At 40.5% G+C, this 15,635-nt stretch overlaps 1 protein-coding gene across 1 annotated transcript in view; it reads right to left on the bottom strand.

Annotated features, from left to right (window-relative positions):
• The window catches only part of RNF145 (ring finger protein 145), a 47,964-nt gene extending 33,764 nt beyond the window's left edge, over positions 1-14,200 (bottom strand). Inside the window, 3 exon segments of the mRNA XM_032259539.1 lie at positions 6,809-7,022; positions 13,926-13,945; positions 13,948-14,200. Of these exon segments, the coding sequence (XP_032115430.1) occupies positions 6,809-7,022; positions 13,926-13,945; positions 13,948-14,077 (364 nt within the window). The 5' untranslated portion in view covers positions 14,078-14,200.
• Positions 14,201-15,635: the final 1,435 nt, after the last annotated feature.

The following is a 15,635-nucleotide window of genomic DNA, read 5'->3' as shown; positions in this document are numbered from 1 at the left end:
AGATTTGGCAAATGGTTCTCAAATTCTTCAGATATCCATTTAGGTAAGAGAACAAAAACCAAAACAACAAAAGCACCATGGCTCATCTATACCCCATTTTCATTTTCCAGTGGAAAAATAACTGTGATAGCAAAATATTTGTCTAAGAAAAGTTTGAGAGATTATGAATACTAACTATAAGAGCAGTACGAATGAATCATCTGAACTACAATGTATATATAATCTAATCATTTGAAAAATGCAAGCTAAAAATACTACTGATACAAATATGCATCACAACTCACTCTACGGCATTAACCAAACAATCCATAACAAAGTTTATAATGACAAAGTTGTTAGTTTTTAAATTATTAACAGTAATTTATAACTAAAAAGCAAGACCAGCAGCATTTAAAAATGATGACCTAGGCCAGGTGTAGTGGTGCACACCTATAATCCCAGCTACTCAGGATGCTGGGGTGGAAGGATCACTTGAGTTCAGGAATTCAAGGTTACAGTGAATTATGATCACACCACTGTACTCCATTCTGGGTGACAGAGCATGACCCTGTCTCTATAAAAAATAAGGGCTGGGTGTACTGGCTCCCATCTGTAATCCCAGCACTTTGGGAGGCCAAAGCACGAGGATCACTTGAGCTTAGGAGTTTGAGAACAGCCTGGGTAACATGGCAAACTCCTGTCTCTACAAAAAATACAAAAAATTAGGCAGGTGCGGTGGCACATACCTGCGGTCCCACCTACTCAGGAGGCTGAGGTGGGAGGATCACATGAGACCAGAAGGTCAAAGCTGCAGTGAGCAAAGATCGCACCACTGCATTCCAATCTGGGTGACAGTGAGACTCTGTCTCTAAATAAATAAATACGTAAGTAAAAATAAAATAGAAATGATGACCTATGAGAACAGACTGTGAGAACAGAAAAATAAATAAATAAATAAAAATGATGGCCTGCTTAAAACAACACTGATGAATCTAATAACTTCTGCTATTTAAACATTATGGTAGTTATAGGGTAAACACACCTGACAGCAATACACTGAGACTGACCCTGTATGGCAAATGTACCTAAAAGTGTGGTCCAAGTTAGGGAATCCAGGAGTGGCCAATCCAGAGATTCCTTCCTTGTCTATGAGGAACATCTGAGCCCGTGGTGCATCCCGTGGAACACTGGCCACACAGGGGATTAGGCTCTGAGTTTTAGGATGAATGAAGGTTGTCATGTGGAGGCTGTTAGGGAAAAGGTGCTAAGTAAAAATGCTATATACACTGCATGCTTTTTGCAAGAAGTTGTAGTTATGTCCAGCCCACTGCCACTGGATTCTCTTCCCTGTATGTAAGTCTGCAAACAACAAGAACAACAACAAAAAACTATGTCTGGTTTGCTGGCTCTGGGTGTCTTCTTCAGCCTCTTTAACCTGGTGTCATCTCCCAGTGGAGCCCACAGGGGTTCGGCACAACAGCAGGACTGGAGAGAAAGTGAGAGCCTGGCTTATAACTGTTTTTGGGTATGGAGCTGCCAGTCAGTCATGAGATACATATTTAAATAGGTCTTAGTGGTTATCTACAGGTAAGAACAAGGAAGTGAAGATCCGATGTTTCTAGCTTGGGTAATCAAGAAGACAGCTTTGCTATTAAGACAGTAAACATGGAGGAGGAGGAGTTCTCAGGTGAGATAAAGGTGCTGAGTTTGGTGACTGACAAGTTGAAATGTCTATAGGCTATTTAGGTGAAAATGTCTAACAAGTAATTCAAAATCCACTCATTCAGGGCTGGGCACAGTGGCTAATATCCATAATCCTAGCAATTTGGGAGGCTGGGGCAGGAGGATCACTTTAAGCCAGGAGTTTAAGACCAGTTTGGGTAACAAAATGAGACCTTGATATATGTCTTTAGTCCCAGCTACTCCAGTAGCTAAGGGTTACTTGAGCCCAGGAGTCTGAGACTGTAGTGAGCCATAATCACACTACTGCACTCCAACCTGGGCAAGAATGAGACTCTGTCATGTACATACATACATCTAAAATTCATTCATTATCAGGCACCAGTGAAGTGCTGGGAATACTGAGATAACAACCCCCTTCGTACCTTAAAGGAGCTCACAATCAATTAACAGTTGGGAAAATAGATAAGCATATGGACCCTTAGAATGCAGCATAATAATTGCTATGGTAGAGATGTGAACTGGTTCCTGGGAATCACAGAGAAAGAACATCAACTCCAGACAACAGTGGTCAAACAGCAGTATAAAGCGGAGACAGATTTGCAGCCAAAACTATGTGAGGTCACTCAAACAACAAAAGATTAAAATTAAACACAAATTGTGGGCAATATCGACACTTAAGAAGTCTAAAGAAAACAAAAGAATCAGAAGCAATGGTCAGAGAGTTAGGAGAAGAATCAGGGAAAAAAAAAATTTCAAGAAAGAGGAAGTGGTAAACAGCTCGATAAATATAGCAAAGTCTGTAGAATGAGAACATAAGTGAAGCTTGAATTTTACATTTTAAGTCACTAATAATTTTGGTGACGGTAGTTTCAATAAGATTTTCATATCCATTTTTTCCTTTCTAATTTCTACCTTGCCAGTTCTGGCTCTCATTACCTCTTGCCTAAAATCCTAACTGGCCTTCTTACCTCCAGTTTCTCCCCTCCCCAATCTATCATCCATAAAACACTGCCTAATGAATCTTAAAATGCAGTTCACCTGCTGTAGAATTCTCACTGACACATCATGACCTATAGAATTAAGCACACTATCTATGGTATGTATTCAGGACTCTTCACAAAAGCCCTACTCTACCTTACCAATATCACTTCTATTCCTCTTTTCATATCCTACACTCCAAAAAAACAGTGGACAGTCACTTCTCTTTCAATAGAAACCACCCTGGAAAACTTCTAAGTTTGAAGATACAATTACATTCGACAAATACAAACTTTATTGCTCCCTACCTTAATTTTTAAGCTCCTTAATTACAAACAATTAGAAGACATAAAGGCGGAAAAACTCCCACTTACGGTAGCAATAAAAATGATAAAATACCTAGAGACTTAACAATAAATGTCAAAGACATATATGAAAAATCTTTAAAACATTTCAGAAGTACTCGAAACCTTAAACATAGAAAGACTTTCTCTGTTCTTGCATAGAAAAGACTTAGAATCTGTAAGTTATCTCTTCATCCTAACTTAAAAACTGAATAATAATGCAGTCAGGGACAGTGCTGCATACTCGTAGTCACAGAGACTCAGGAGGTTGCTGCAGGAGGATCACGAGCCCAGGAGTTCCAGGACAGCCTGGGCAACACAGCAAGAGCTCATGCTCCCCATCCACCCTAAAAATTAATAAGGCAATCTCAATAAAAAACTCAAATGGATTGCTTTGTTTCTGAAAGGAGACCTAGACAATATTGAGACTAGACAATTCTTAAATTCACACAGAAAACTAACCATAAAAAAAAAAGGTGTGAGGAGGAAATAAAACGGAAGGGACTAACCCTATCGGACAGTAAAATATAATCAAAACCCTCAACAAATGAGACAGTGTGTTAATAGTTCACAAACAGGCAGATAGACTAAAGGAAGAGATGTCCAAAAATAAAACAAAATATACATGAGAATTCAGTATATAATAGTCAGGAAAAAATGGACTAAACAAAAAAAATATATACCTATAACACACTATTCATACAGATAAATGAAGCAAAGATTTAAATATAACAATAAAAACACAAAAATAGTAAGATAAAACACAACAGAATTCTTTATAAACTCAAAAATCAGGAAGGCTTTTTTTCTTGCTCTATCACCCAAGCTGGAGTGATAGTAGAGACGGAGTTTCACCATGTTGGCCAGGCTGGTCTTGAACGTCTGATCCCAGGTGATCCATCTGTCTCAGCCTCCCAAAGTGCTGGGATTATAAGCGTGAGCCACCGCACCCAGCCAAAGAAGGCTTTTCTAATTGACTCAAAATACTAAAGCTTAAGGAAAAAATGGTAAATTCAATCACAAAAAAAACCTTCTAAATGTCAAAAAATCATAAGCAAAATCACTGAGTTGACGCTGGAAAAATGATTTTCAACTTATCGCACAGGATTAATTTCTGTAATATATACCAAATTCCCACAAATTGGTAAAAAAAGAATTTCACAGAAAAGTGGGCAGGAGATATAAACCGACACTCTCAAAAAAGAAAACACAGATTTTTCTTAAATATGTGTAAGTTCATTCATAATAGAAATGCAAACTAAGACTAAGTTGAGTTCAAAAAATCAATTTTTCCACCTATTGGAGTAGCCAAAATATGTGTGCTAACAGGCTGTTTTGATAAGAATATAGGATTGTAGGAACTCTTAACCACTGTTTTTGGAGTTACAAAATAGTAAAACACTATGGAAAGTACTATATGTCAACACTTCAAATATACATAAGTTAACCCTAGAACAACATAGGTTTAAACTGTGAGAGTCCACTTACATGTGGATTTTTTTCAACCAAACTCTTATGGAAAATACAGTATTTGCAACATGCAAAACCCACATATACAGAGGGCCAAACTTCTGCATACACAGTTCTACAGGGTCTATTGAGGGACCTGAATATGTGCAGATTTTGGTATGCGTGGGCATCTTGGAACCAATCTCCAGCATATACTGAGGAGTAACTATACTCTCTAAGCCAGGAACTTCACTTCTTGTAACTTAGCCCAAGGTCATATTTGTACTTGTTGAAATTATAGCTATACAAAGTTATTTAGCACAACACTGTACAAAATAGCAGAAGGCAGGCTATCTAAAAGGTCCACCAAAGGAGTAATTAGTTCCATAAATTATGGTAGATCCATATGAGGATACTATGTCAATGTAAAATGCAATTGGGAAGAGAAGAAACGAGCCCTCAACATTGATTATTCAGAGTCTCAAGATTTGGCAGATTGTCATAAAAAAAGAGTACAAGACTCTATTTCATAAATATCTAAATATAGTAGTTATGCTTCCATAATACAACAACAAACAAACAAAAAACATGGTTCAGAGCCATGTATACCATGGTAACAACATCTGTATAAAAGGGGAAAATATATATATTTTATATTTATTTATGTATACATAAAAATATCTCAAGTATCATACAGAAGGAAGTAAATGCTACTTGGGTGTTCAGAGTAAGAACTCAGAGAATGAATAACAGAGATGGGAGGGAGATACTTTACTTTTTATGTTTTTTGATTTCTGAACATAAATATATTATCTATTTTATTAAGGTGAAATTTGATTTGTATTTGAGGGTGAAATTCTGTAAACAAGAGCATTATATAAACACTAGGTAATACTTTGACAAAGGTAACTCCAACCAAAAAATTGTTCAAGCTGAAAATATCTGTTCATGCAACCACTGAGCTTACTCTACTTTGGCATGGAGTAAGTGTATTTAAGAGGGCTCAACTGAGTTTCCAAAATTATAAACCAGAATATGAACTTCAATTGTACTAGAACACATTCAGTTTCTAAAATTAATATTTCTGGTTATCAGGCAGCTGTTTTTATAATAAATATTTCAACCTATTCAGAAATAACATAGAAGAACATTTTTAAAACCACAGTTATGTATGACTTTGCTGATTAAGCTAAAAATCTAAGCCAAGTACCCAATTGTTCTACAACTGACTGGAATTACTTTCCATAAACTGGCTAGCATACAAAGCCTTTAATTAAAGGCTGAGAATTACAATGTTTTGCAACATAGAGGAACCTTCTTATTTCAGAGACTTTCCCAAGGTAATGCCATCCACAAAAGATGAGCTTATTGAACCAAAATGTTTTGTTTCCAGTGTGCTGTCTTTTCTACTTCATCATACTTCTTTCCACAACGGCTTACCTGGTACTCTCTTAGGGATGTAAGGGGTTCTCAGGGCTAAGTTTTAGAACCCAGGAAGTCCTTTTGTAGATAAAAATCAACCTCAGAGAGACAGGACAACTCTTCATGTCTTTATAAAAGATACACTTTGTGACAGGCAACTACAACAATATTAGCAAAACCAATATAGTACCATTCAAACCATGTCTGGAACTCTGCAATCACAACATTAATAAAACATATTGCTATATACATTATAAATAAATCAAAACTTAACCTAAAAAGTAAGGATTATGACTTTTATTCTAGACAAATTTTATGTTTCATGCTTGTATTTCTTGACTTTAATTTCTTTAATATTTCATCATTCTTTTTACCACTAACCACATAGCGTATCAATGATAGTTACATTTTTCTTGAAAGGGGATTCAAGCAAAAAAAAAAAAAAAAGATCATAATTCCAGAAGGATTTTTTTTTTTTATGGAACAAATTGTAGTATCATTTCCCACATTTCATTTAGCTGAACACTTTATCTTCAGCTGATGTTAATGTTTTCGTTTGTCTCAGGGAACAATAAAGAATGTTGCATTTTAAAAAAGCTTACTTTCTGAATTACTACCAAATCCCAAAACAAGGACAAATTAGAAGGGGCCAAATGTCTCTAAAAGTATTTATCATTGTTTATATTTCATCATACTAAATTCTAAAATGTTTTCTTCTACCTTCCAGTTTTATCCAGTAAAATAAATCTAATACTCTCTACTTTATTCTTCCCTTAATAATTCATATGCAATGGTAAGACAAAACTATCAAAAAGATTCATAAACAGTCATCAATAATTATATCACTAACATCTTAATGAAAATGAACTTTATTTTACCCAAATTCAAAAATATACAAAGACAAAAATCAGAATGCTCACTATAAGATTAGAAAATGTGATATAAACACTCACCTACATAATGCATATTAAGAGCCAAATACTTATACTGGAAAAGAGGGTTATTACTGAGGCTACTTCTTTGGATTTGCTGGAAAAAGGAGCTGACGTCCCATCTGTACAGGACATCCAACAGCATGATGCTTGGCACCCTCAGGGCCACATTTAACACTGCCTCCAGTTTCTCCTTTGCAGCCATGTTTTGTTTTGTTTTTTTCTTGGAGAAGACCTAAAATTTAGAACAAACAATATATAAAAATAAAAAGTCAATACAAATAGCTTTTAGATATCCTTTTATAAATCTAATGGGTTGTCACATACTGTACAAAACTATGTGAGAATGTGTAATACTATTTCTCAGCCACATCTACTATTTTTAGATTATATTCATGAAATAATCTCTGTACAGTGGTTTCACATTGGCCCATTCAGGTCTGCCCAATCTTATAATTCTGACTAAATGTTCAGGCCTCAAAACTAATTTTTTAAAAGGCCACTCCTCCAAATCTAGGAACTTAGCAACAAAACACTCTGTAAGACTACTGTAACTTGTATACAATTCGCTTGAAAAATTCACTGACTCCTATAAAACTGAGATTTAAGTAGCTCGTTAAGAGGGTAAATTTTGAATATTTACCCTTGAAAAAGCCTAAGCAATTCAAAAGAAGCTTGACAACCACACACTTAAGTTTGCAGCATCTTGTACTCTATCCTTTTCTTTATTCACTTAATCAAAACTGAAGTACTAAATTTACAATCTAGAGAATTCATTAGATACAGGTAGAGGAAAACATTATTATTTACAATATTATTTCCTTGAATCTTTAAAATTAAACATGGCCTAAAATTCCCATAATCTGCCTTCAAAGTGTTCATCAAATGATCATCAAATTCTTCCCTTGATACACAGTTAAGCAGGCACATGGAAGAAGCCACGCATTGAGTCTGCAGCCCGTCTCTGCATAGGCCTTGATAAGTAGTGGGGGATGTGGGGACAGGGAAGGAAGAAATAAACGGCAGTTATCAGCACTATTTACTATTTAAAGGAACAATTCAGGCTGGGCATGGTGGCTCATGCCTGTAATCCCAACACTTTGGGAGGCGGAGGCGGGTGGAACTTTAGGTCAGGAGTTTGAGACCAGCCTGGCCAACATGGTGAAACCCTGTCACCACTAAAAATACAAAAATTAGCTGGGCATGGTGGCACGGGCCTGTAGTCCCAGCTACTCAGGAGGCTGAGGCAGGAGAACTGCTTGAACCCAGGAGGCGGAGGTTGCAGTGAGACGAGATCACGCCACTGCACTACAGCCTGGCAACAGAGCAAGACTCCATCTTAAATAAATACATAAACAATTCAATGCCATGCTGCTTTATGATAGAGCTTCAAATTAATCCAAAAAAATTATAAAATAGGGCAAACAAGACCAGACACGGTGACTCACGCCTGTAATCCCAGCATTTTAGAGGCCAAGGCAGATGGATCACAAGGTCAGGAATTCGAGACCAGCCTGGCCAATATAGTGAAACCTCATATACTAAAAATATAAAAATTAGCCGGGTGTGGTGGCACGCACCTGTGGTCCCAGCTACTAGGGAGGCTGAGGCAGAAGAATCGCATGAACCCGTAGGCGGAGGTTGCAGTGAGCCAAGATCGCGCCACTGCACTCCAGCCTAGGCAAGAGGGCAAGATTCGGTCTCAAAAAAAAAAAAAAAAAAAAAAAAATAGGGCAAACAAAAGTGGATAAAGAACAATTTAAAGAGTAAAGATAATTCTGGATTGTTGGCTCTGACAATATCCTTTTAAGAATTTTGCTGAGAAAGCTAAACACATTTCCAGCTTTGGCAGTAATTTCAGACATTACAGGACAAACGAAAACATTTATTTCTGCAGAAAATTATAGTGACAGATTGCTATGCTATGGTTAAATATTTGTCAGTATTTCCATCTTACCCTCCAATTTTCATAGCTTCCTAGTTCAGATAGTTAAAAGCTAAAGGCAATTCAACTTGGCAAACCGTTAATAAAAGCTTTTCAATGATCATGTATCAACCATTCCCATAACCCAAATGTTTTATATATAAATAGCCTACCAATAATATAGACAACATTTTTATAGGTAAGTATTGTAATTCTGATTATTTCACATGAAATAATCATATGAAATAAGATCATTTTGGTAATTCTCCTACAGAAGAAAAAATAATATTGTAAAAATTGAAACTAAATATCATGTCCTAAGGGGGAAAAATGCACTGACAAGTAAAATCTCTAACCTTTAACATTTATTGCAAACCACACCACTGAGTAATCTAAACTGAATTTCTCAAAGCCCATATTATTATTTTTTTAATCCCAGGAAAAAAATATTCACAGAAATTGTTGGTAAAAAGTTTAATGCGTTTTTTATGTGCATAAGCCATGTAGATAGCTTTGGAAATTACACAGGAAATAAATACTTACTTTGGTGAGCAAACTGATTAATTCAATACCCTCTCAGGAACATACTTCAAAGTAATATGAATAGATTTTCTTATAAACCACCAGCCACTGTGAAAATCGCCATGTACTGAGATGACAGTATTACTGACAGTCTTTATACTATAAAGGAAAAGTAACTTTTTCCATATTTTGGAATCCAATAAAAATCACTACCTCTGTTTTTATAAGCAACAAGGCAGGGAGGAGCTATTACTGAGTTAATACTTATAGCCCATATTTATTTCATTTGATTTGGAACCTTCCTCCTGTTTCAATGTTTTGCTATTTTAAAATGTACCCATGTTCACTATTTACTGTGGCTCCTACACGGGTAAAGAAGAAAATTTGAGATAACCAAGTAACTAATCCTGCTTTAGAAATCAAAATCTGCTAGGGAAAAAAACCTTCCTAATCCATACACAGGATCATCTCTATTAAAAAGTCCCTTAGCAGAATGGTATATGTTCCCTCAATTTCCACCCACCACTTCTGCCTAACAAATATAATAAGAAACAGAAAATAGGACATATTTCTATTTCTACAAAAAAAAAAAAAAAAAAAAATACTGGGTCCCGAAAGCTGTCAATACCGAACAATATCCAAGAAAGATCCCCAACTCTACTACATAGCCAACTCAAGACTGAAATGTTTTTAAGGAGGACTTTGGATAGGATTAAGTATGCCCATTTAATAATGAATCTGTTGCTTACTAAACGTTTTTTTTTTATACGTGAGTGATATTTTAGCAAGTTAGTGGCAAGCTGGTCATGTGTGAGGGCACTGAGTAAACAAATTTAATACAGAGAAAATCAAAGAGAAAAAATTTTCAAAACCTTTGAACCTTTCTAAAAACTCTGAACATTTCTAAAGTAAAAGTCCACATGATAGTTACCATCACAAACAGGTACTGTACACTACACTTTAGGACCACACACTAAACCAATACCAAAACAAAACTTTAAAATATTCATCTTCTTTGCAGGTACTTGCAATTACTCACACCTGCCAAATCACTCTATTATACAAACTCGAAGTAAAATGGAGCCTTCTATCCTGAGCTAGAGAATACCTTTATAATGTTACCTCATTTATCTTCCTCCAGATTTACTGTCAGACAGGGCTAATGAGCACACTCTAAAGAAGGGGAGAGCTCAAAATTCTCTTAAAAACAAAACAATACCAAATAATCCTAGAAAATAAGCAGGAGAGCTGAAAGCAGAGAAAAATGAAAGGTTTAACACACCCAAAACCAAACATATAAAGTTCCTATACTCTTTTACCTTTGATGCAAGATCTTAAAACTTCCTCCTTGAACTCTGAAAGGAACTGGGAAAGTAATATTCCAACATGATATCTCTGCAGGTAACATAAACTAAATGTGACTCAAAGATGTTTTATACAGTAAAACAGCTAAAACAAACCAAAAAGAAAAAAAAAAAGACATTTCTTTCCAAAACCCACACAAGAGGTTCAACAAATGATAACCAAAAAGGAGACCACAACGATTTCATTAAATGACTTTCTCAGGCTTGGAAGCAGCAATCAGTACTTACGAAAACAGTAATGTCTTGTAGAATTATAATGTTGTATAGTTTACCATTCAGATTTGTAGGTTAGAAAACACAGGGGGCTTCATTCTACACTTTCCTGAAAATATGGCATTTCAGTTTTGAATATGAAGAAACCGAACAAATCGTCCTGAATAAGAAAAATGCAGGCTTTGGCTGGGCGCGGTGGCTCAAGCCTGTAATCCCAGCACTTTGGGAGGCCGAGGCGGGTGGATCATGAGGTCAAGATATCGAGACCATCCTGGTCAACATGGTGAAACCCCGTCTCTACTAAAAATACAAAAAATTAGCTGAGCATGGTGGTGCATGCCTGTAATCCCAGCTACTCAGGAGGCTGAGGCAGGAGAATTGCCTGAAACCAGGAGACGGAGGTTGCGGTGAGCCGAGATCGCGCCATTGCACCCCACCCTGGGAAAAAAGAGTAAAACCCCTCTCAAAAAAAAAAAAAAAAAAAAAAAAAGAAACATGCAGGTTTTTTTAAAAGTCACAGCTAAACTCTGCTGAAGACTTACGTAAAATAAGAGAAATGAAAAATGTGATTTCACCAAAAAAAAAGTACTCACATCTCCTAAACTTTTTTTTTAAAAGATAAAAAACAAGAATTACAAGTGTCCCAATTTAAAATTATTCAGTACACTTCTACACCTTTCACCTAAAAAAGAAAAACAAAAATCATGATTCACCATTAATCTTTCTCCCAATCGGTTAAAAAAAAAATTCTACCATCAAGTGAAACTGATTTTAAGAAAAGCAAATTTTTGGGCTGTCCATCTGTTAGGATGGTAAGCCTTGAAAATGTTAAGAGCACAAAACTAGAGCCTAAAATCCTATGTAAAAGCCCAGAACTGAGATGCCAGGAAAGAGAACGCACGTCTTACATAAGCAATGGCACATGTTTTAAATATAGCTGGTCCTCCCCACTCCCACTCGTTGCTAGCTAACTTTGTATGTACCTGATCTCCACATAAACTACTAGCAATTCTGTGGTTTCTCATCATCTCCAAAACCGCAAAGACAGGGAGTCCACTCTGAATACAAAGGCCATCTTTCAACTTAAGGAGCAGAGAGAGGAAATAAAACTGCTACTTCTGCCATCGGGCGCTCAGCCTGGGTCACGACTGCTGCACCGACAGCTCATCCTTTTGGGCATGATTCAAGATTCAGTAAAACTGCACACTCCGTATTTTAAAAAATAAAAAGACACACAGTCCTCTCCTTCCCTTTCAGACTAGTTTCCTGTTTACTGCAGACTGCGATGCAAAGCCATCCATTAATCTTTGACGCCTGCTCACTGCACAGGCCCCCTTCCTCTCTACCCGCACCTCCTCCCACCACGCCGGCTGATCTCAGCTGCGTTTGAACTATAGTAACCCCAACCCAGCTCGCGGCAAGCAGGCAGCACAGCAGCAGTAGCAGCAGCAACCCGGCCGCCGCCGCCGCCGCGGGGCTAAGAGATTACGTTCAGCAAAAACTCTGCCAGGAAAGAGGCTCGGGAGCTCTCCTCCTATCTCGCCAAGGGTGCTGGCTCCGTCGCGCCGCGCCACGCCACGCTACGTACCAAAAGGCTCGCGAAGAAAAACGTGGGCGAAGTTCAGCATCCCCGAACAGAAAGGGAATTCATTCCAGAAGTGGGGTGCACGGGTCTGGGGGGTCCTTGGGTGGGGAAAGCAGAACTGGAGGGAGAGGACGTAAGGAATGGCAAGTGACAGAGGAAACCACAGGGACAAAAAGGAAGGGACGAGGAACCCCCTTACTATAAGAAGGGGCAGGCGGACGGGATGCAGAGCAATGGGTCCCCCCTCGAATAATGGATTGGCAGGCCCTTCCGCACCCCTAAACAACCTCACACCACCTCAAAGAGGGGAGCCTGAGTTTGGGGCTGCGTAGATCAAAGGAGGGTAAGGCGAAAGGAAAGAGGGAGCGGAGCTTGGAAGCAAACTGAACAAAGACGCAAAAGAGGCAAAGTTGGAAATGGAAAAGAGAAAGGGATCTGCAAAAGGGCCGCTCTACAAGGGTCTTGAAAAAGGCCTTGAAATGGGATGCTGGAGAGGCAAAGGGGGAGAGCCCCGAGGAAGGGCATCTTAGGAATGTAAGGGACCGCTCCAGGCCCTGGAGAGAGGAAAGGATGGGAGGGTGGGGAGGCGGCGGCCGAGGCCAGAGCGCTAGAGGAGAGGGGACTTTGCTTGGGGCCCGGGAGGGGAGCGCAGGGTCGGAGAAAGGCGAGGACCGCGAGAAGGGCTGGAGGATGGGAGGGAGGGGTGCTGCAGGTGAACAGGGGTTGTGGACTCCTTCGAAGCTAGGGAGAAGAGGGAGGTGAAGCGAGATAAAGGGAAAGGGGCGAAGACGAAGAAGAGGAAGGAGTCGGCGACGATGGGGGAGGGGAGGGAAGCCGTGGGAAGCGGCCATGGGGCGCGGGGATGGGAAGGGGCCGGGCTGGCGGCGCGGTCACCTCAGGCTGCGGCCTCCCTCCCTGGGGGACGGCGCTGCCAGCGGGCGGGCTCCGCAGCTCCCCGGCTCTCTCGCCAGCCCTCCCGTTCTCCTCGGGCGGCGGCGGCGGGGGCCGGGACAGCGCGGCTCACAGCGGCGGCTCTTCTGCACCGGGCCTCGGATGCTGCGTCTGGGGAGGCGGAGGCAGCGGCAGCGGCAGCGGCCCGGCCCGTACGGTCATCATCGTCCGCGGCAGCAGGCGCTCGCGGGCCGAGCCCCTCAGCAGCCGGCGGCGGCGGCGGCGGCCATAGCCTCCTACGTTCGCTCCTCCCGCCCCCGGCGTTCTGCGGCGGCCGCGGCCGGGTTTCCACACTCTGCGCCTGCGCGCTTCCCAGCCAGCGCGGCGCGCCCCTCCCCCGCCCCTCCCGCGCGCGCCCGCTCTCACTCACAATCGCGCCCGCGGAGTGCTTTCCGCGCTGCCTCCGGTGTGTGGGCGGGAGACATAAGCCTCGCCCAGCCGGCATAGCCCTGCTCCGGCAGCTATGGAGACGCGTACCACGGCGACACCTGTACGCGCACTGTGACACGCGCCATTCTGACACACGTGCTCTCTCACTGCCAAACACCACGGGCCGCACGCGCTGACACATACACTAACCTGCAGGGACCACGTGGGAGATTTGAAGGGCTGATCCTGTCCTGGTGCATTCGCAGTAGCAATGATGCGAGAATTCCTTTTAACCCCGTCACTGACTGGACTAGACTGTCAACTCCTTGGCGTCTTACGTATGGCTCAGCGGCACCCAGCATCGAGTGCAAGCACTCAAACGCCTATGGAGTAAATGAATGGAAGAATGAATGCATTGGAACTGTTCACTGAGTATCTATAACAATTCTGATCCCATGGTTTGGTCCAAAGAATTTTGCTGCAGTATGAAATTAAATGGTGTTTGTGTGTTTGTTCTGTCTCTGTCTCAGTCTGTGTCACAGATGCATAATCCTACCCTAATTTAAATGTCAACACCTTTTAGGGCAGGAACTGTTTTCTACAATACATAGCCTGAAGCATATTGTGTGTTTACACAATGATAGTCTTCTGCGCTTGGCAAGACTTCTCATTCCGCGTTTGTTTACCACTCTGCCTCACCACGACCTTCTGCAAGCCCCACTTCTATCTCCCCCGTCTTCCATTACCACCAAAACCCCTCCACTGTTTCTTGCTTTCTCTTTCATTAGTTCCTGGAGAGCCAGTTGCTATGAGAACCTAGCCTGGCCTTAGATGTTGAAAGGGCCAGATGAGTAAGATGTTGCAACTATACTGGGTCATGCTGACATTGTGAAGCCTCAACTTCTGCATGTGCAAGAGAAATTAATGTGCTGTAATCTCAGTATCTGTGTGGAGGACCCTCCTTGAAAATTCAAGTCTCTGGCCTCTGCTCTTTGAATGGCAACCCCCGGATTCTGAACACGCTTTTATCTTGCTAAAATTGTGAAAGCAAGCTCTGTATTTAGAAAATGCAATCCCTGGAGGTTATCAGTCAGGCAAACTCAGAGTAACTTGCCTTTGTTAGTTTGATAGCTCTGTAGGAATCAAGTGTTTAAAAGGTGTGGGAATTGTGTACATAACTCACTATAACCACCTTTCATCCAGGTGCCTCACACTATTTCACCATAATCATTAAGCCTGAGTCTGTTTATCTGACCTGATAAGTAAAAAAAAATTACAGAGGCCCCAGTGAATAATGACTGGAATAGGAAGCAGACCAAGATAGCAAGACCTTATCCCTTGGTCCCCTCCCTGGTTTTTTTTGTTGTTGTTGTTTTGTTTTTTTTTTTTTTGAGACAGAGTTTCACTCTTGTTACCCAGGCTGGAGTGCAATGGTGCGATCTCGGCTCACCGCAACCTCCGCCTCCTGGGTTCAGGCAATTCTCCTGCCTCAGCCTCCTGAGTCGCTGGGATTACAGGCACGCGCCACCATGCCCAGCTGATTTTTTGTAGTTTTTAGTAGAGACGGGGTTTCACCATGTTGACTTGGATGGTCTCGATCTCTTGACCTCGTGATCCACCCGCCTCGGCCTCCCAAAGTGCTGGGATTATAGGCGTGAGCCACCGCGCCCGGCTCCCTTCCCTGTTTTAGCAACTTTCCTACTGACTGAGTCAAGAAAACATAAGGCCAGAAACAGATTACAAAGAAGTCAAAATGAACGTTAACACTAAATTCTAACTGATTTATTTATTCTTCTTGGATAAATGGCAGAATCTTGAAAATGTGATCCTTAAAAGGAAGTATGGTTGCTGGATTTGTGCTTTAAATAGAGGAGAGACCTACTTCAGCTCTTACCTTTTTTTTTTTTTTTTTTTTTTTTT

This window comes from Sapajus apella, unplaced genomic scaffold (genome assembly GCF_009761245.1).
Source record: "Sapajus apella isolate SASKATOON/1434 unplaced genomic scaffold, GSC_monkey_1.0 scaffold110, whole genome shotgun sequence".
In the NCBI taxonomy this organism is placed as follows: Eukaryota; Metazoa; Chordata; class Mammalia; order Primates; family Cebidae; genus Sapajus; species Sapajus apella.
This window is presented reverse-complemented; position numbering and strand designations above follow the sequence as displayed.